This window comes from Fusarium solani, assembly GCF_023522795.1.
Source record: "Fusarium solani strain SB1 chromosome Unknown bctg00000006, whole genome shotgun sequence".
NCBI lineage: Eukaryota > Fungi > Ascomycota > Sordariomycetes > Hypocreales > Nectriaceae > Fusarium > Fusarium solani.
This window is the reverse complement of record NW_027072151.1, coordinates 2,380,819-2,400,885: the sequence shown is the minus strand read 5'-3', so window position 1 is coordinate 2,400,885 and position 20,067 is coordinate 2,380,819. Positions and strand designations below refer to the sequence as shown.

The window sequence follows — 20,067 nt, the reverse complement described above, 5'->3', positions numbered from 1 at the left end:
TGCGCCGATTGAGCCAACGCCTGGGAGGCGGACAATGGCATGCAAAGGGGTCACCTCAGATTGCGCATGGGTCGATGAGCTTGAATTCTACGACTTCAGGAATTGCCAGAACGGGGGATTAAATGCTTCTGAAGATTATGGTATTATTTTTATCCCGTTTAAGCCTCTGGTTGTTGTTCACAATGTCTCTTTCAATGTGGTCGTTGCCCTCCTTTGGAGCCCAAACGGGCAAGTGAGGTTGTTCGCACATCTGAGCATTAGGTACGTATCCTCAACAGCATTTCAAGGAGCTTGCGCGCGCGACCGTTGATACATCCACTTTAGGTCTTTTAATAGCCATGACGTATGTAATAACCATTCGGGTGATTTACGCCTGAGGTGGTCACTTGTCGCTCGAGGAACTGCCGTGTCCTGACCTTGAGCACGTGATGGTCAATTTTGTCTATGAACCCACGATGCATCCATTGTAAACGAGTAAATACAAAGAAACCATGTGAACACCTATTGATCCCTTCTGTCCGACTGTTTCCCATTGTGAAATCCCTGTAATGAGAGAACAAGCAAACGCTCGTTAAATGTCCGCTTGTGCATGCGATCAAGCATGTCTGATTTTGAGCCTCAGACTTCCTCCACCAGCTTTCTAGATACTGGCTTCGAAGCCGGCCCAAAGATTGTCCCGGCCGGGCTCTCGAGCATCTCCTCTGTCACCGCAACCCGCACGCCACTCTTGTTGCTGACCCATCGGATAAAGGCTGGGTTGGGCTTCTGGCTGTCATCGCCCGCGTCTCCGCTCCCGGCTGCCTTGCGGTTGATCTTGGGCGCCTGCTTCTTGAGGAGCTTGTTGATGGTTTCCATCTGAAATTCATGTCAGTTCATGCTACTTCAAGACTCGAATTTTAGTCGCGTTGCCGTACCTTGACTTCCTCGTTTCGTTTCTCGCTGAGGTTGCGGCGTCGTCGGGCCATTTCTTGGCGTCGCATAGACAGCTCTTCTGCCGTAAACACTTTCTTGGCTTGGACCTCTGCCCAAATTGTTAGCCCTGCTAGATTCATCATGTCGCCGTAAACCTACCATCGGAGAGTTTCATGTACTGTTGCGGCTCATCCTCGAAGCGGGCTCGCTGGCGCTTGGTCATCTTGGTGAGGTCGGGAGACTCGTCTTGGCTGCCCTCGTCGTCGCTGTCTGCCTCCTCTTCTTCTTCCTCCTCCTCGTCGCCCTCTTGGCCAGCAACTTCTATCTCCTCTCCCTCAGCGTCCTCGTCGGCCATGGTTTCATCTCCGAAGCCCATAGTCTCGTCGCCAGCATCGCTATCGGCTGGGTCGCTGAGATCATCATCGTCGTCGTCATCATCTGGCACCACCTTAGAAGCCGATGCTCTGGGCGCCGGCTTGGACCGGGATGGCTTGGAAACGGTAATGGTGGGAGGAGGAGGAGCGAGGTCCATATCGATGTCGCCTTCGGCATCCTCTCCCTCGGCGTCGACGTCCATATCATCCTCGCCTTCAGCATCCTCCTCCATTTCGTCGTCATCCTCCTCCTCTACCTCAATCTCTGCCTCTTCCTCTTCCTCCTCATCTTCATCAGGGCTGGAGTCGACTACGTAGCTCTTCTTTGCGCCCCGGTTTCGCTTGCCTGAAACAATTTCACCACCCTCAAAGCCACGCCCGCCACGTGTCGCCTGTCGTAGCTTGTTGGATGGCATCTTGACAGTCAAGCTGAGATGGGGGTCACCGCCTGGCGAGGAGGGGGCATCTCGGGAGACAGACACGCCCGAGGCGCGACCAGACCGTCTCGACGACATGCTTCGTTCGCTTCGCTCGTTTCTTTCGGGGGAGTCAGCCATCCTGGCGTGAACGGAAATAACCTCATTCGCCCTAGTGGCCGCCGAGCGGCGCGGACGAGAACTCATGTTGGCAATATCCGCACTGGCGGGGTATTGAGTTTTGGACACCTATCTAAAGCTGGAGGGAAGAGTGCAGGTGCGATAATAATGTAGATATCAGGAATGAGTAGGATGTGATGGGGTTTATATCTAGTCTCGTAAAGCTGCAAGTGTCTCCAGATCAAAGATCAGATGCGCGCATGTGCCCGATGAGTCGAGGTTTAGATAAAAGTCGGACGATGCAAGAAAAGGGCGATCGGGAGGCAAGTTTGGAGTTTTGGTTGCGACGAGGCTGAAATAAGCTCAATTGTTGGGGGCGTCAGACCAAAGGGCAAGAGCCAACCAAGGAAGGATCCAGGGGACAAGCCAAGACCAAAGGTTGAGGCAAGGCAAGGAAGGAAGGAGCCCAAGGGCAGGCAACGGTGAGATAGACTGGGAAGGCGCAGCTCCGTGGGATGTCGGTGGCGACTGCCGAAGGGGAAAGTGCAACAAGTAGGCACTGTGATGATATCTGGTGTCTGGTGATAAAGGGGACGGGACAAATGCCGCTTCACTGGTGATTGGTGAAGATCCGCTTGAACCCAAGATGGAGGAGGATGCAAGGCTGATGTCTGGACAATCGAACTAACCATTGCCAGTTCCCGCTCCCGCGCCCGCCGCAAGCCAAGAAGAGGAGCAGGACGTTAACGCGAGACGTCCAGGCTGTGTCGCTTGACTGACTGGCTCTGAATCAAGGATTCGTACAGGCGGGCTGCTGCACGTGGCTAATGATCATCCAGCATAGAGGGCCCCAGAAACAAGCATCCAGCATCGAAGCATCCAATGGTTGGATACGCGGGTGAGTCTGCCGGTGAGAATGGATGTTCCTTTTCCCACTTGTCGCCCAAGTAGGTGCTTCCTCCGTGCGGCTGCTATCAGACAAGCCCGGCACTTGTCCCTATCATTTGGCAATGGAAGGAATGGGCAATGTTGCAATGACGGCAGCCACCAAAAAATGACGAACGATGGTATTGGTGTTGATGCGCCCCAGGAAAGGAGACGAGACAAAAAACAAATGACCACAACTCACCTGTCACAAAATTCGGTTCTCCTGTCGCACAAGAGAGCTCGGTTTCTCCCGCAATTCGCTGATTCTACCAGTGGGCGTTCTCTGCAAGCAGGTCTGCAGCTTGGCTTTAGGTGGTTCAATGGCCTTGAACAGGGTCAGAGGCCAAGCCTACGGAGCGAGCGGCAATCCAATGGCCCCCGCGCGCAAGAGAGTTCCCCTACTGCTCCTCAACTGCTAAGCTGCCGCAGGTCCTCTGAGGCGTGAGACGGATCGCCGTTACACGCTGGCGATGTGTCGGCTGGTTGGTGGTTGACTGGTGCAGTGAGATTGGCTGATGTGGGTGGACGATGGCTGCTGATTCCTGCTGTCGCGTAGCTTTGCAGGTAGTTTCGGTGTTTGAGGTGAGTGCGGATGGCAATACGCATACGAATCGCTCACTCGGCAAGGTTTCAAGCCCCCAGCAAAGTCCTTGAAAGCGTGGCAAGTCGTTCACTTTGATGTTGATCTAGATTTGATGAGCTCTGAAGCGAATGCGCGTTTGAACCAGGTCACCGTTTCCGGGCGACCGTTCCGTTTTGATTCCGCTTGGGACACCGTAATAGACGGCGCGTGCTGTACCGTCTTCGGGATAGCTTCCCACGAATCAGTACGCGTCGCAAGTATTCATGACCTCCAAGAGATCGCAGATAGCCAGAGTAGCATCCATACAAAGCATCACAAGCATGTGTATAAATAAATATTGAGTTCCCTAAACCTTTACCAGGTAAATCAGCCTTGGTAGAGAACGGCAGTTGCGACCTTCACTCCCCCCACAAGAACCCCAGATTGTACCAACATGCGCTAGCTCCACCGTTTCCCGGCAAGAGACGCCGAGGCATGTGCGTGTCTACCTCGCCGAACCTTACCCGCGTCGGCATCGGAGAGCTTCAACTCGCCTCCTCCTTGTGTGATTCTTGTTTATCGATCATCTCAGTATTCTTGTGTCAATCGCGAAAGGCATAGCAAGATGGGCGACTCCGACTCGAACCCCGGCCAGCCCGCCATCCCAGACTGGCAAAAGACACAGACCGAGGACAATGAGAGCCAGAGCACCGAGCCGGCACCTACACCGAGCAGTTCGGCATCAGAAGTCGATGCGCCCGCGGCAGAGACACCAGCTGAGGAGACACAAGAAGCTGCGCCTGAACCCTCCTCCGAAGACAGCCTCACGGTTGCGCGGCGCTTCCTCGACAACGATGCTGTGCGCCATGCGCCACATGATAAGAAGGTCGCGTTCTTGAAGTCCAAGGGCATCGACGACGCCGACATCGAGACTCTCCTTGCCGATGATGAGTCCTCCTCTGCGCCAGAGGTCCGTCTCCTTGGTCAAACTCACAGAACAGGTCGCTGACTTCTCCTAGGCCGACACCAGGTCAGATACCTCCGACTCGCGATCCTCCTTCGTCCCGACGCCGACCGAAACCCTCTCCCCATCACCATCCTCCCAACCACCCGTCGACCGCCCTCCCATCGTAACATACCCCGAATTCCTAGCAAAGTCACCCCGTCCTCCTCCCCTCGTGACAACGGACCGCCTCTTCAACGCCCTCTATGCCATCACTGGCCTCTCTACCCTCGTCTACGGCGCAAGCCGCTACATCGTCCGCCCCATGGTGGACCACCAGGCCGAGGCTCGCACAGAGTTTCATGATCTGACGTCCCGCAAGATGGATGCCCTCGTCGCAAAGCTCGAAAAGACAGTGTCAGAGGTGCCCCCCAAGAAGCCCGTTGCCGACGCCGCAAACGCCGAGGACAGCGATGCGGAGGACCCGACCGAGATGTTCCATCGGGACATGGGCACTCAGACAACCTTCCCCATCAGCTCTGTGACGGCCTTGTCGGAGAATGGCGGTGCAAAGGGGTCCTCTGCCAAACACAACGCCACCCAGCTTGCCAGTTTGAACAAGACGCTCTCTGGCTTGAAGGATGAGTATCGCTCACAGAGCGAGGGAATTGACAAGATCAAGACGGCCATCGACGTGCTTCGAGATGACCTCGATAACCTTACCTTTACGGGCCAGTCGACTATGGGCAGCTACGACTTGTATGGTCGGACGCGCAAGAGTGAGCCTGATGACGAGATTCGCAAGGTGAGGGACAACATCCGCCGTGTCAAGGGTGTCCTTCTCAGCACCAGGAACTTTGCCACGGCAAGATGATGGAGTGAAGCCTTTCGAGAACATAGATATTAATTTGCGTCTTCTCCCGCCTCACGGGAACGCTGATGCTGTATTCATAGCCAGTTACAATGCCTCCGTACATACATGAGTTCGTCCAATATACCCTCCATCCATTCGTTCATCCACCCATCATGATACAAGAACCATCATCTTGGTGCGACTTGACCGAGTGTGTCATCTCGTATCTCATCTCAGACCTTCTTCGGGTCATCGATCTTGTACTTGTTAAAAACTGCCTCCCACGGTGTAACCTGAAGTTGTTCAAAGCCGCGCCCCTCCTCCACCTGCTGGTGGTACCACTCCATTGTTGGACGAAACTTGAACTCTATCCTCTCTTGCTTGGTGCTGCGCTCACCCTCTCTGATGGTGTGCTGGTAGAGGCGATTCTTGCAATTCGTAGGCCTATTCATTGGCTTCCCACGAGGAGGGTGGAAGACTGTAAGTAGCCCATCCTCAGGGTCCTCCTCAACTGATTCTTCTCGCTCATCAATATCCATTGGTTCTGGAGAAAGGGTTCGAGCGCCGACAGGCGCGTCCCCGGCCTTAATAAGCCTCCACCCCCTATGTGGCATCGTATGGTGTGGAGCCGGGATGTGCACCTTGAGGTTGTCCACGAATGTCTTGAATTGGTCAAGCGCAATGTCGAGTGGTTCGGTCAAGCCTGGAGGCTTGCTGTTGAGACCCGCGACCCAAACCTTTTCCAACGGTAGTACCGGAGTGAGATCCGTTTGCACGGCATTTATCAGCTCACGCTGTGCTTGAATAAGATCTCCCTCATAGATATCCCCGTGGTCAGAATCAGCAAGGCTTCCCTTCCTCGCGGGATCCCAGATGAGTAACTCGGCAGTTTTCCATGGCTTTCTGTGCGGTTCGACAGGCCGGTACACCATGATCCAGGGCCGACGAGTCTTCCCAATGGCCCTAGGGTCTCTCTTGGGATCCCAGGTTCCATCCATAGTGTAGAATAAAGCCATAGCAGTGTTATGGTACCTGTGTGCAGACTCCAAAATATGGTCGCGGATGAATCTCATGCACTTCCCATAGGGGTCAAAGGCGTTGTGATAATCAGCAAAATCAAAGGCCATGGCCGAGTCCCAGTATGAAACTGGAAACCTGTAGATGATGTGTGGGCTCCAACCAGACTCCTTAGTCTTGTCATCAAGTTTCGACAGAAACGTCTTGAAAGAGTGGGCATCGTCGCCGGGAATGAGCTGCAAATGCGTGCGAGACTGGTCGGTAGTGGGCTGAGTAGATGCTGCGGTTATCACTGAATCCTTCCTGTCGAGAAGGGAATAGACGTCATCTGGGTTGGCAAATGTCGATGCCAGGTACTTTCGCCTTGTGATATAACGAGACATCCTTTGACCGTCCGGCTCGCTGGAACCCAAGACGCTGAACTTTCGGAACCGATCCATGTTCATGATGGACCACCACCCAAACCAATTGACCAAGCTCTGTTCATCGTTGCCGTCGATGCATTCAGGGGCAAAGATAAACGGGGGGTGCTCATCGCTCGCCCCGTCGATGAGGGCCAAAACCATGGACCAGGTCTTGTTTAGCGCATCAACCCCTTCTTTACTGTTGACGGGAATTTGTTTCAAGTTGCGTGACAGCTTGGTCAGCTTGGCGGCCTTTTCCGAGGCCAAATCACGGATCCAAGAGTCAAACCCAGCGCAGACAACAAGTCGGACTGCGTCGTTGTCACGATTCCAGGCCTTCCAGAACCATTTGAAGAAGTTCCACACTTGCTGGGGCTGCGACACCATGAAGCTTGGCGTAACCATGATGGCTTTCCGGTTAGGGCATATAGGTTGAAGGCTGATGTCCCCGATCTCGGTTGCATTGCCGCCAGAAGGGAACATGGCCGAGGGGTGTGTAGACTTGGAGAAGAGCCAGAACTGGAAGTTTGTGGGCGAGGAATGAAGAAGAAAGTGTAGGTTGGGGAAGAGCCGGACAGACCATATCGCTTCCTCGGGAATGATGACCACTCCATGCTCCATCTTCAAAAAGGTGAGCCAGTGTCCAGGAAAGACACTTGTAAGGATTCTGCAGTCAGGGTTACAGCTCCGGAGCCAACGACCCAAGAACATCGCTTCCAAGTCGGCTTGTGGCGGAAAGGCGAGGAAGAAGTGATGCTTGGTTGGTTTGTTGAGGGCATTCTCTGGCAACAACCGCTCGTAATGGAAGTTGAAGAGTCGGTGCATCACCGTCGCTCCAATGCGCGGCAGGACATCACTGGAGGTGATTTCGCCCGGGATCGAGATTGGGGCAAGTGATGTTAACCATTGGGGAGCTGACCGGAATAAGATGTACTTTAACTCGGGCGCCGTATGGTTAGAGGGAAGTGTCTGGCCATCCTCTGGTGCGTGTAGCAAGATACACAAGTCTGGATGTTGGAAGAGAATAGCCATAGATCTGACCCGTAGCCAACTACATATTGATGCAAGGCTGGACGGGTCGTCATTCGCACTCACGACGCCACTGACTGGCTCCACGGTAGAAATGGAGGTTATACAGTCCTGGAAATCTTTCAACATGCAGGAATGTGTGAAAGCCAGCTTTGACTGGTTCTCCAGGACAGAGGGCCAAGTCTGTCCCGGCTTGGGCTGAGGCCCCTTGAACGTGACAGAAATTGACTCTGAGGCTCTAGGACCGAATTGGACGTCTTTGCTAATGGTGTAAAGGGCCTGGTGTGCGTTGTTGCTGGTGACAGGCGACTCCTCGGCCCAGCGAACACGTCTCGCTGGAGGGCTTGGCGGTAACGCAACACTCGACATCTCAGGCTCCTCGATCTTTGTCACTCTTGAAGTTGAGGGGGGTTCTGGGAAGAAAAGATTCCCGTCCTCTTCGGCAATGTCCATCAAGTCCTCCACCGGGGTAATGGTTGTTTCTTCCACTTGACCCCAGCTGATTGACTTCTTCTTTTTCTTGGATTTCGTAGGCTCCTGCTCGCTCGCAGGCGAGTCTCCCTCTCGTCGAACACTGCCGTCATTGTGAGCCACTGAGTTTGCCTCCACTGCCTCAGCAGCATCCGAGTTTGAATCGTTAACGGGAGGTTTCTGAGCGGACCGCCTTTTCTCTCTCGGATTGAGGGAAAAAAGAACAGCTGGCTTTGGCGGTGCCACTACGCCGTCTTTGTCGCGACTTCTTTTTTCGAGTATTCGTGTAAAGCGATGCTTGAGCATCTTTGGTTGTTTTGTTGGGTCTTCAACAGCATCGGCCAGAGTGGACCGCTGCTTTCTCACTTTCCCGCCTGAAAATACATTGCCAGTGAAGGCATCGGGTGCCTGGGCCTTGCGGACGACTACTTCCTTGCCGTTTGTCTCAGAACTGGTGCGCCGAGGCGGGTTTGGGCGGCCAAATTTGCTGGTCAGGCCGCTTGATGGACGGGCGACTTGTCGACGTGGTCCATCAGGTCTCCTCAAACCATCTCCTGAAGCTCGTCGAGGCGTATCCTTTTTTGTTGCCGGGGGTGAAACAGGCTCAATTTGTTCAGGTGACTTCTCTCGAGCAGGAGCTGTGCGTTTTCGGCGACCTCTTTTTGGAGAATCATCTGCGTCATCTTTGTCTGGTTGTGCTGTCGTGACCGTTTGGTCCAGCTCGGGAGGCGAAGGAGGGGGTTGATCGTCAGTCTTGATATCGACCTTTTGCTCTGGTGAGCTCGGTGTTGATGTATCATCAGGATCCTCGCCTATTGGCCAAAGATTGAGTGCTTCGATGTGCTCCTCAAAGGTGGTCGGATACACCGTAGGCTCGAGACCTCTCTCCAGACGTTTACGATTCCGTTCTTCGTGCCGAGCCAGCTTGGACCTGAACCTCTCTATTGAAGCCTTTCTCCACGCACCGATGTTGCGGTCTGACTTTCGTTCATGGTCGTCTTGCTGCTTGGTCTCTTGCCAATGAGTGAGAAGGCTCGCGCTGAGGTTTTCCTCTGGTTCCCAGGATGCGTCAAATAGCTCATATCCTTCCCATCTGATGAGGTAATATACCTTGCCACCATCTTCATGTTCCGCGAGAACAGATGAAACAGTCCATTCTTCCTCCGAGTCAATCTCAGTCTCGATGGTGGAGGTGATCGAGGCTGTCTCGATCTCATCAACGCCAGCGTTGCCGGGGGATAGCTCTTCCATGGCTTTCTGAGTTGACAAGGGCCATCAAACCATTGGATGCGTGTGGTGAGTGTCCGTAAGGATGGAGAAGGCGTTTGTGATGGACGTGGTCACAGAGAGTGCAACTCAGTTGCTAGCTCGCTCGCGGCAGTAACGATAAAGAACTTGCAGAACGAGTGAAGTAGGCAAAGCCTTGGTAAAAGGAAAGGAGGGCGAAGCGATACTAGGTCTATTGAGGTATGTGACTCTCGCCCCGTGCAAACAGCCAACTCCCTACAATCACTTCAATCTGCTCGCGGCTCGGGTACTGCGGCGATGGCGCTGAACTTGCCCTGTGAGCTGTTAGATACGTTAAATCTGAGAGCGTTTGGTTTCACACGTTGGATACCCTCAGATGCCGAGAAATTCAGATTGTTTGGCTGGTTTATTTGAGCAATTCAACAACCCTGAGTCCTGGGGGCGGATGTTCTTCTCAGATCGCGTGTGTTGGCGCGGCAGCAACTAGCCGCGATAGCACGTGACTCCTCCGTCCATTAATGAAAGTGGCTGCAGTGGAAGGTGGCAGCCACCAAATGAAGGCAGTTGCCCCGATGGACGATTTGCATAGCTTGGAATTGATCATCTCGCGCTCAAGGTTACGTAGTGGATAGTAGAGAGGCGGGAGACAAGCCATAGACTGGAGATAGGCTCCTTGTTAACCTTGGTATAGGCTCTCGGCTCTTGGTTTAGGTTTGGCTCTCGCGAATTTCGTGTCCTACCTGACGCAACCGGCGAGTTTGCGACTGGGTCTAAGCTATTTGCTACATCCAGAAACGGGCAATCAAGGAGTGGTGATGGGCCCTCCAAGTCGTCGCATCATATGCGCCGTCGTTTGCCAGTCCAAATCTTCATCGTTGTGGTGTTACTTGGCTGCTATCGCTTCGCTTAGCGAGACCACAATGCAACCATGGAGCTTCAAAGGCAGCCTGAATATGGGGGATGTTGACCAGCAAGTCTTGATGAAGTTGTAGCGTTCTCGTAATAAGTCTCTGTCAAGCCCGTGTGGCTGGAAATGACGAACAAGATCCCCCTGGCGTCCCCGACAACACCACAGCTTGACTGATATCCACGTGCCTACAAGGCATCATTGATTGTCAGTTGTTAGTGAGGGTCTACTCCTGCAGCCTCCGGATTAGGTAGCCAATTAATGCGCCCATGACTTCAGCACTCGGTCCCCTTTATCGTTGCCTGCTCCCTACAGAGAGCTAGCTACGGGCAGGAAACCACTCGGGCGCTGCCTTCTAGGGGCCAGGTTGCATTTTCACTGCATTCCCTGGATAATGGATCCATCCACCCATTGTTGCTAAACTGGAAGCGAACTGGACTGGACTGCTGCCAGGTTGGCAGCATCTGTTGCTGCCCTGTACTGGCAACCTGGTGGTACTTGTGCTACCTGGCCTTACTGGGTGCCACCGCCTGGCATTTACTGGTACCTGGTACTGGTACGGAGCACTCCCCTACAGCCTTTACGCTTTTTACCCCTCGGCACGGGTTAAGGTACAACAACCGCCTATCGCCAGAGCCGCGCATTCTCTCCCTCTCCACATCCCACACCTCAACGACGTCGACTCTCTCTCCTCTCGCAGCGCCAGCGCACTCGCCTTCATCCTCATCCTCCATCCTTGAATCCTTCCTCGACGCCTTCGCCCGAGCTACAACATCGCAACCATGGCCAACGACGAGTATGATGTGCGTCCTCTTCCCCTCCCTAGCCTTTTCTGTCCCGCCAGTTGCTGACCAGTGGGCCCCCTTTGCAGTTCCTCTTCAAAGGTGCCGTCATCTACCATCTCCAAGGCCACGCCTGGCCCGACGACCTGCCGCCGCCCGTTGCTGACATTGTGAACCTGCAGTCGTGTTGATCGGAGACTCTGGAGTCGGAAAGTCCAACCTTCTCAGTCGATTCACCCGAAACGAGTTCAACCTAGACTCCAAGTCGACTATCGGTGTCGAGTTCGCCACTAGGTCCATCCAGGTCGACTCCAAGACGATCAAGGCCCAGATCTGGGATACCGCTGGCCAGGAGCGATACCGCGCCATTACCTCCGCCTACTACCGAGGTGCTGTGGGCGCCCTACTCGTCTACGATATCAGCAAGCACCAGACCTACGAGAACGTCACGCGATGGCTCAAGGAGCTGCGAGATCACGCCGACGCCAATATCGTCATCATGCTGGTTGGAAACAAGAGTGATTTGCGACACCTCAGGGCTGTTCCCACCGAGGAGGCCAAGTCCTTTGCCAGTACGCTTCCCCCGCGAGCGCCGATTTGTCTCGGGGAAGGAATCTTTGCTGATAGTTGCATTCGCAGGCGAAAACCACCTGTCCTTTATTGAGACTTCTGCTCTCGACGCCAGCAATGTCGAGCTTGCCTTCCAGAACATTTTGACCGGTACGTGACCCCTGCCCTCTGCTACCCCTCTACGATCTGGCCAGGGCCGCGACTAACTGACCACACAGAGATCTACCGCATCGTCTCCAGCAAGGCCCTCGACAGCGGCGACAGCGCTCAGGCCACCATAGGTGCGGGCACCAACATCTCGCTCAGCAAGCCGGCCGACGACGATGCTGCAAAGGGCGGAAAGTGCTGTTAAGTTCTCTGAGGGGACCGTTTCCCAATGGTCATAGGGCTTTGGGGGTTTGGGATACCTGGCGTCTCGTTTGTCCCCGGAAACGCTCGTCGCCGAAGGAGAGACTGGAGGAGACGAGGAATCGTGATACGTCTTTTTTGATATCAGAAGGCGCGGTTACTTCGGCTTTCCTTTGTTCTTATTTTTGTCATGATGGTTGTCTGGGGTTGATGCGTCCAACGATCGCTGCGACATGGTCATCTTAACGTAGCTGAATGAATTCTTTATAATGTTTCCCCTGATCATGTCTGAACTGGACACACGTCATCACTCCTCAGTTGTTCCAGAGGCGCAAGAGGCTCAGATGTGCTTTAAATGGGTGCCTGCTCGGCAGATGGCGGGGTTGAAGGCATCAGATCATGCAATCTCGTAGACGACGTCAGCATTGACCTCTCTGTTAGCAGTTCTCACGATATCCAGGCCTTCAATATCTGCCTGTACCACAAAAAGAATTCCTCGGCCAAGGCCTGCAACTCCTGAGTGGCCCTGGCCAAGGGCATACCTACTGCATGCCTACCTTACCTCCTGTACCCGCTCGGCTTGTCTGAGTTCTGAAGCGGTGTCGCGGCTCCACCAAGCCCCCACTTGCGATAAGGCCAGCTCCAAGCTTATCGCAGCGGAGAAAATCCGCTACCGACCAAAATTTTTGGAAAACCGCCAGCCCGCCGCGTCGCAAAGATTGGTCCTGCTATTGTTTGCGACAACTGCCTTGACAGGAGATTGAAAACCCCCCACAACTCTTGTTTATTCACCATGGCAGCCGTCTACAAGTCCATCTCCAAGACCAGTGGCTCAAAGGCCGAGGCGCCTAGCAATGGCGTCAAGAAGAACAAGCAGAGAGTCTTGATCCTCTCCTCGAGAGGCGTCACCTTCCGGTGAGTTGCACGACTTGGCCCAGGGGGGCGCATTTAACTGACTTGGCAATTCTCACATAGACACCGCCATCTCTTGAACGATATTGCGTCGATGCTCCCTCACAGCCGAAAAGATGCCAAGTTCGACTCCAAGACGAAGCTCTACGAACTGAACGAGCTGGCCGAGATGTACAACTGCAACAACGTCATGTTCTTCGAAGCGAGAAAGGGAAAGGATCTCTATGTGTGGCTCAGCAAGGTCCCTAACGGACCTACAATCAAGTTCCACCTCCAGAACTGTAAGGGACAAACATGGCGGGACCTGATCGGAGTGCTAACGTGAAATAGTGCATACAATGGAGGAACTTCACTTCACCGGTAACTGCCTGAAGGGCTCGAGACCCGTCCTCTCCTTCGATGGCGCCTTCGACAAGCAACCCCACCTGCGAGTTATCAAGGAGCTCTTCCTCCACACCTTTGGCGTTCCCCAGGGCGCTCGGAAATCCAAGCCTTTCATCGACCACGTCATGGGCTTCAGCTTCGTCGACGGCAAGATCTGGGTCCGAAACTACCAGATCAACGAGGTTGAGGCTTCGCAGACCAAGGAGGGAGAGGAGGAGGATGAGGAGGCTGCCAAGTCAAAGTCCCGATCCGGAAACAAGGACACCGACATCAACCTGGTCGAGATTGGCCCCCGATTCGTCCTGACACCCATCGTGATCCAGGAGGGATCCTTTGGCGGACCCATCATCTACGAGAACAAGGAGTTTGTGTCGCCGAACCAGGTGCGAGCCGATCTTCGGCGGACAAAGGCCTCCCGACACAACTCTCGTGCGGAGAAGCACGTCGAGAGGTTAAACAAGAAGGGCGATCTCGGACTTCGGTCGGTCGGCGGACAGCGACCGGTCAAAGACGACCTGGACACCAAGATGCTGTTTGCCTAGACTTTTTGATACCTACCTGTCGATCGATACACTACCTACTGGCTTTCTGGGTCTGTAAACACCGGGACGGGGTGTGGGAGTTTGGGTCATTCTGCGCTGATATTAACCAAAAAGAAGAAGCAAATCAATTCAATATTGCCCGTCATTTATAGTCTCACTCGCCATGGATGTTGTACTAACCCGTCTGTCTGTTTATCTTGTTCTGACGCCATAGGTCGCATCATCATTTAACCCGCTCGGAAAATGTTCGGTGATTTGATATCAGAGCGCGACCTGGGTGTGTGTCATGGCCTCCCGTCTATATCAGTCATCCCCCTTTCCCTTCTTCCACCTTCAAGCTCTATTGCGCCTTCTACTCGAGCATCTGCGGAAGAAGCGCTGCTCGTGAAAACAGCCATGGGAATCTTGTCTGTTTTGAAATTGATGCCTGAGTGCATCCCCGCTACCGTGTCAAGCCCCAACGCTGGGGTGGCCGGACAGTAAACCACCATTACAAACGCTTCACGGTGTAGGTATTTACGCCTTGAAGCGACGCGGAGCGCATTGCTCTTTCCCATCATATCAGTTCCTTGCGGTCTCTACTTTGGCCCAAAGAAACGACCCAGACCTTGGTTGTCACGCTTATCATCCGTGTTGACAAACCGCACTCAGTTTGAGATCCAACAACATCAACAAAGACGTGGGCTTGACGCGACGCCAACCCTTCAATTGATTGCTTCACTAATCATATCAACTAAAAATGCAAATTCCGTCAGGTCAGTCGCGCATAGCTCTTTGTTATCGGCATACTCACTCAGCTAACAGATTCCGTATTAGTGGTCATCTTGCAGCTCTAGCAGGATTGGAAGCAGATTGTTGTACAAAAGAGAGCCTTCTGGCGATAATCTTTTGTCCCTGGATACTCAACTACATTTAAATACTTTTCGATATCACTTGCGACTATCGATCCCCCGTCTCTCACCCGTCATCCAACTCACCCTATTCTCAACCCCCCAATTCTCAACGAAATCGCCATCATGGCTACCAACATGGCCAGCACACCTAATGCGCCTTACCTGACTGGGCTTCCCAACGAGATCGTCCTCGAAATCTACCATCAACTAAACCTAGATGGAGTTTTTAATCTCGCCGCTACTCACAGGACTTTCTACGAGCTCTTCAATAAGAGAAAGGCCTCCATTCTACTTCCTGTCTTGGTCCGGGACTTTAGTCCGTTTGATGAACTCTTGCAAGTTTATACCGCTTCAGCCGATGATCTTGATTCTCTTGGAGGCTTATATGCTTCTCGAAGAGTCGTGTTCAAGCGCTTCATTGGAGACACGGGGACCATCCTTGCTCCGCGAACAGAGTATCGACCTACTCCATCAGTGGCTTCTAGCAATGGGTTCACCGCGGTCAGCAAGACTGGAAAGCCCACCCTTCCCCATTCTCACGCCATGAAGACGATTGTCTTGACCGAGCAAGACTTAAAGCCTCTTCTTGGCTACTGCCAGCTGGTGTCCAAGTGGCAAACCCGGTTTCCTCAGATGAGGTGGTATCACGAGCCCGAAAACTGCCGATACCTCCGCCAACACGAGGCTGAGCGGTTCCGTAGAGCCATGTATCGGTGGTGGCTTTACGGATTCTATTTTCACGGCGACTTCCCACGCCCGCGTGTTGGTCTCCCTGAGCCTGGTGTCGACGACCCGCGGCTGAGCCAGCTCCGGCGATACTCAATGAGTGAGCTGGTGGAGTTGATGGACCTGGTTGAGACCATGAAGGATGTGGTTCTTCATTATCTCTGCCCCCGCCTGGACCCTAATCAGGAATATGTGAGTGTTGGTTCAAGACTGATACCGTATTGACTTCTAATGCCCGCTCAGGAAACCTGCGATTCTTATTTGCATGACGTTGCTGATCGACCCGAGTCCCTTTCGAGAGGGTGGCGGGACCAGAGTCGATGGGGTCGCATCGTCAAGACATACTGCAAGCTCGGTCCCAAAGAGCTGATGCATTTATTTGACAACATCTACAGTTTTCCTCGCAAGCGTCTGATCGTCGAGGCCCGCCTTCTTCAGCCCAACCTCACTTTCGACCAGGAATCCATCTCAGTCGCCATCCAATGCGTCCTGGATGAGCGTCAGTGGTCACTGAACATGCCGAGTCTGCCCCAGGATGGCTCAGGAGGTGTCATTGACTGGGATGATGAGCGTGATGCTGAGCGGGTCAAGTTTGGAGGTGATGCCAGTCCTGATGGATCACTACAAGGGGGCGCTCGGCTGCTTCGGTCTTCCTCGCATTACTCGCCTCGAGGAGATGACGGATCTTGTTTGGAGGATATACCGCGACAGTCTTGGATCGAAGGGCGATACATGATGTCGTTTGCATGAGTTTTGGCTCGTGTGGCGGATAGATAGTGGTTGGTGTTGCGCTTAGATGTGTGGTGTAAGGAGGCATGGACTATTAGACTAGATGATGGCATATCCCGTATGGCGCGTCAATATTATCAGGGAAGCATGTTCTGGTCGATCATTTCTGTCACTACTCGTACGCATTTCCAGCTTGTGATAGTACTCGATTGGGAATTCTACCCGGATGGGGGTTGCTCAGGAGAAACGCGTCTAACGCTTGGGAACTGGCCGGCCCTGCCAGCTTCCATTCAACCAAAGCCTAACGTATGAATGGATAATCGCGATATTCTCAACAAGCCAGTACTAAACTTGATTAAACCATCAGGATACTCTACATATACAAAATACAATCTTTGCTGTTCTGCTTGGACGCAACCAGCCTAGGTATCAGAGATAGCACACCCCCCGCCCACTGGCAGGTCTGGCCATTCAGTGGCCCGTAGCGCCTGAGCCCAGCGCGCGCGCCAAAATTCACCTCCACCGCCCGAGCCTCACCTTCCGTCCCTTCATTTCAGAGCTAATGATCCATACCTATCAACCAAACCATCACCACGACGCGCACTCAAAGACATTCACCATACGGCCCTCGCTGTGCCCATCCAGCGTTGGCTTCTTCTTATTTTTGTTAATCTGATATATATTCTGCTGCCTTTCTGAGCGCTCCCAGATAGCCGCGACACCCTTGAGATCGCGCCATCTCGTCGCATCGTGGAATCTCTTGCAGGGGTAGGTGATATGGCTCTCTTTCTATGCCTCTATTCCATAGCTCGTCTTCTTGGCCTTGTTGGGGGCCTTGCTCATAGGGCGCCCATTTATTGTTCTTGCATGCGCTGCTGCAAGTGGCTTGCGCGCCCTGGCACAAAGGAAAGCTGGTGTGTGAGAGTCGACTGCTCATGGAAAGGGAGACGTCTTGTTGGCATTCTCATTACCATCCCTTATAACCACGATTATTGAATTCAATGGGTGGTGTGAAAACGTGCTTATTGTTCACCTCTCTAACCGCAACATAGTCAAGTCTGCCAACTGGTGTGTGCTGCTGAGACCAGTCCCGGATTTGCTCAAGCACTGTCTCAACCTCCTTTACAGCTCCTGGGGTCGCCAGGCCCTCAGTGAGGGAACCATTTGCTGTTAGAAATGGATTCAAGGGCCATGGATGCTGTCGACCTACCCATGAAGGACGCCGATGCGCCCAACGGGCTCAAGACGGACACCAGCATCGACGACGACGACACTGCGTCCGAGGATGCCAACTCCAGCGAGGAGGACCCCGAGCCTCAGGATCTTGCACTTGATCAGGTGCGGCGACGAGGTCTACTTCCTACGGGCTGCTGTTATGACGACAGGATGAAACTTCACATGAACGCAGACTTCAGTCCAAATACCCATCATCCAGAAGACCCCCGCAGAATCCACGAGATCTTCAAGGCGTTCAAGAAAGCGGGCCTCGTCTATACCGGCTCCGAGGCAGACCTTCCAAGGATCATAAGAGAATGTCCTACACGATACATGTGGCGGATAGCTGCCCGTTCGGCAACAAAAGATGAGATCTGTCTCGCCCACTCAGCCGACCATTTCAGCTGGGTTGAGAATCTAGACAAGATCAGCACCGCGGAACTTCGAGAGTTGACTAGGAGATACGATCAAGGACGCGAATCCCTCTATGTCGGCAGCATGTCGTATCCCGCAGCCCTCCTCTCCGCTGGAGGTGCTATCGAGACCTGCAAGAATGTTGTCACAGGACAGGTGAAGAATGCGTTCGCCGTGATTCGACCGCCGGGGCACCACGCCGAGTTTGATGCGCCCATGGGCTTCTGTTTCTTCAACAATGTTCCAGTGGCCGTCAGGGTATGCCAGCAAGATTACCCCGATCTATGTCGCAAGGTCCTCATCCTGGACTGGGATGTCCATCACGGCAACGGAGTGCAAAACATCTTTTATCAGGATGCCAACGTTCTCTACATTTCGCTTCACGTGTACGCCAATGGAACATTTTACCCTGGAAAGCCGCCGAATCCCATAACCCCCGATGGAGGCATCGAGAACTGTGGTAGTGGTCCCGGACTCGGCAAGAACATCAACATTGGTTGGCACGACCAAGGCATGGGAGATGGTGAATACATGGCGGCCTTCCAGAAGATCATCATGCCTATCGCCAAGGAGTTCAATCCCGACTTAGTGGTCATCTCTGCCGGCTTCGATGCTGCGGATGGCGATGAGCTAGGAGGTTGCTTCGTTTCACCAGGCTGCTATGCTCACATGACACATATGCTCATGTCTCTGGCCGGCGGAAAGGTCTCTGTGTGTCTTGAAGGCGGCTACAATCTGAAAGCTATTTCCAAGTCAGCTGTCGCCGTCGCTCAGACACTCATGGGCGAGCCGCCACCCAAGATGGAGCTCCCCAAGATCAACAAGGAGGCTGCACGTATCTTGGCCAAGGTCCAGGCACACCAAGCCCCGTACTGGGAGTGCATGCGGCCTGGCATTGTCGATGTGCCAGAGGTTCAGTCGCTCAATGCTAACCGCCTCCACGACGTTATTAGGAACGCCCAAAGACAAGTCCTGCAGACCAAGCACAACATGGTACCTCTCTACATCCAACGCGAACAGCTGTACAAGTCGTATGAGAACCAAGTGCTGGTGACTCCAAGTCTGCATGAAGCGAACAAGATCCTGATTATTATTCATGATCCGTGAGTTGTAACATATCATTCACGAGCGCGGTTCAAGACTATTGACGCTCTTCAGACCTCAGCTCCTAGCCCAGCCGGATGTCATCGATACATCACTCGATCCGCATAATGCTTGGGTTGTGAGTAGATTGAGAGCCACGGCTTCAGAAATCAAGCTGACTGCTACAGGTTGACGGTGTAACCGAATACATTGATTGGGCTATTAGCCAGAAGTTTGGTGTCATGGATATCAACGTTCCTGCGTATATCACCCATGAAGAGGTGCGTACTTCCTTTTTATTCCCTCACGCTGCTCTAACTGGAAGATCAGGACTCGGATGCATATATCCCAGGCTTCAAAGAAAAGGCCCTCCAGGAACAGATTCAGTCTCTGGTCTGCTATCTATGGGACAATTATCTGCAACTATACGACGCAGAAAATATCTTCATCATGGGCGTCGGGAACGCCTATCTAGGAGTCAAGGTTCTTCTCGTAAACAGAGGTGAGCAGTTCGATGTGTTCGCTATTCTGGATGGCGCTAATGTATTAGTGATAGACTGCAAGGCAAGGATTTCCGGAGTGGTGAACTTTGTCAATGGAACACTCCGGCCAGTCAAGTCAGATATCGATACGGATCTCTCGTCCTGGTACAAGGATAACTCGCGCGTCTACATCGCAGGCGACCATGCGTGCTGGTCCGATCCTGACCTGACTAGGAAGGTTCACAAGCGCCGCTTCGGAACGGTTGTGCGAAGCCCCAAGTTTGGTCTCAACAAGATGATGCAGGCCCACGCTGACGAGGCACGCGCGTGGATCCTGGAGAGAGTTGTTGAGGCATCAGACGCGGATGTGACAGATGATGAGAAGCAATGATGACGGCTGAGGACGTATGTGGAGGAGCGTTGTCTCGTCTTGGGAGGATTACCTATTGCTCAGAAGGACAACATACTTACTTGCTGTCTGCGTTTGAGTTGGGAGGATCTTTTGCATGGTATACAAACCCTGGCTGCGCAACTGTACCAACAGATTCCCTGGACTTTTTAATTACAAAACCCGTTCGAATTCTTCTTGCAAAGCATAACTCTCGTAGGTGAGCAGTTGAGGGGGTAGCTCGGTGTAAGTTGGGCGTATAGTGCGGTTTAGTGTGATTTCACTATCCGCACTGTCCTTATCGCTTATCCGGGAAATCTCCGAACCATCATTTGGATAGCACCTACCATCTTGCGAAAGACAAGCACGCGTGCTTGCGCTCTCCTGAACGCATCACACAACCTCTACTTCTCTTG

At 53.3% G+C, this 20,067-nt stretch overlaps 7 protein-coding genes across 7 annotated transcripts; 5 read left to right on the top strand and 2 right to left on the bottom strand.

The window, feature by feature from the left end:
- Positions 1-618: 618 nt before the first annotated feature.
- MRS44_010455 (uncharacterized protein) lies at positions 619-1,909 on the bottom strand (the record flags this gene model as incomplete). The annotated part of the gene is made up of 3 exons (XM_046284594.2): positions 619-855; positions 915-1,021; positions 1,072-1,909. The coding sequence occupies 3 exons, from the start codon at positions 1,907-1,909 to the stop codon at positions 619-621; spliced, it is 1,182 nt and encodes a 393-aa protein (XP_046128516.1).
- Positions 1,910-3,936: 2,027 nt separating this feature from the next.
- MRS44_010454 (uncharacterized protein) lies at positions 3,937-5,128 on the top strand (the record flags this gene model as incomplete). The annotated part of the gene is made up of 2 exons (XM_046277183.2): positions 3,937-4,281; positions 4,331-5,128. The coding sequence occupies 2 exons, from the start codon at positions 3,937-3,939 to the stop codon at positions 5,126-5,128; spliced, it is 1,143 nt and encodes a 380-aa protein (XP_046128517.1).
- Positions 5,129-5,340: 212 nt separating this feature from the next.
- On the bottom strand, positions 5,341-9,279 carry MRS44_010453 (uncharacterized protein; the record flags this gene model as incomplete). The annotated part of the gene is made up of 1 exon (XM_046277184.2): positions 5,341-9,279. One exon carries the CDS (start codon positions 9,277-9,279, stop codon positions 5,341-5,343), a length of 3,939 nt encoding a protein of 1,312 aa, XP_046128518.1.
- Positions 9,280-10,196: 917 nt separating this feature from the next.
- Positions 10,197-11,887, top strand: MRS44_010452 (uncharacterized protein; the record flags this gene model as incomplete). Its single annotated transcript, XM_065620125.1, has 6 exons — positions 10,197-10,264; positions 10,637-10,726; positions 10,795-10,979; positions 11,148-11,537; positions 11,605-11,685; positions 11,754-11,887. 6 exons carry the CDS (start codon positions 10,197-10,199, stop codon positions 11,885-11,887), a joined length of 948 nt encoding a protein of 315 aa, XP_065476314.1.
- A 789-nt stretch (positions 11,888-12,676) lies between these two features.
- MRS44_010451 (uncharacterized protein) lies at positions 12,677-13,721 on the top strand (the record flags this gene model as incomplete). The annotated part of the gene is made up of 3 exons (XM_046284595.2): positions 12,677-12,798; positions 12,859-13,076; positions 13,126-13,721. The coding sequence occupies 3 exons, from the start codon at positions 12,677-12,679 to the stop codon at positions 13,719-13,721; spliced, it is 936 nt and encodes a 311-aa protein (XP_046128520.2).
- A 1,016-nt stretch (positions 13,722-14,737) lies between these two features.
- MRS44_010450 (uncharacterized protein) lies at positions 14,738-16,090 on the top strand (the record flags this gene model as incomplete). Its single annotated transcript, XM_046284596.2, has 2 exons — positions 14,738-15,532; positions 15,584-16,090. 2 exons carry the CDS (start codon positions 14,738-14,740, stop codon positions 16,088-16,090), a joined length of 1,302 nt encoding a protein of 433 aa, XP_046128521.1.
- A 1,155-nt stretch (positions 16,091-17,245) lies between these two features.
- Positions 17,246-19,654, top strand: MRS44_010449 (uncharacterized protein; the record flags this gene model as incomplete). Its single annotated transcript, XM_046284597.2, has 5 exons — positions 17,246-18,801; positions 18,857-18,920; positions 18,970-19,062; positions 19,112-19,283; positions 19,338-19,654. The coding sequence occupies 5 exons, from the start codon at positions 17,246-17,248 to the stop codon at positions 19,652-19,654; spliced, it is 2,202 nt and encodes a 733-aa protein (XP_046128522.1).
- Between the last annotated feature and the right edge of the window lie 413 nt (positions 19,655-20,067).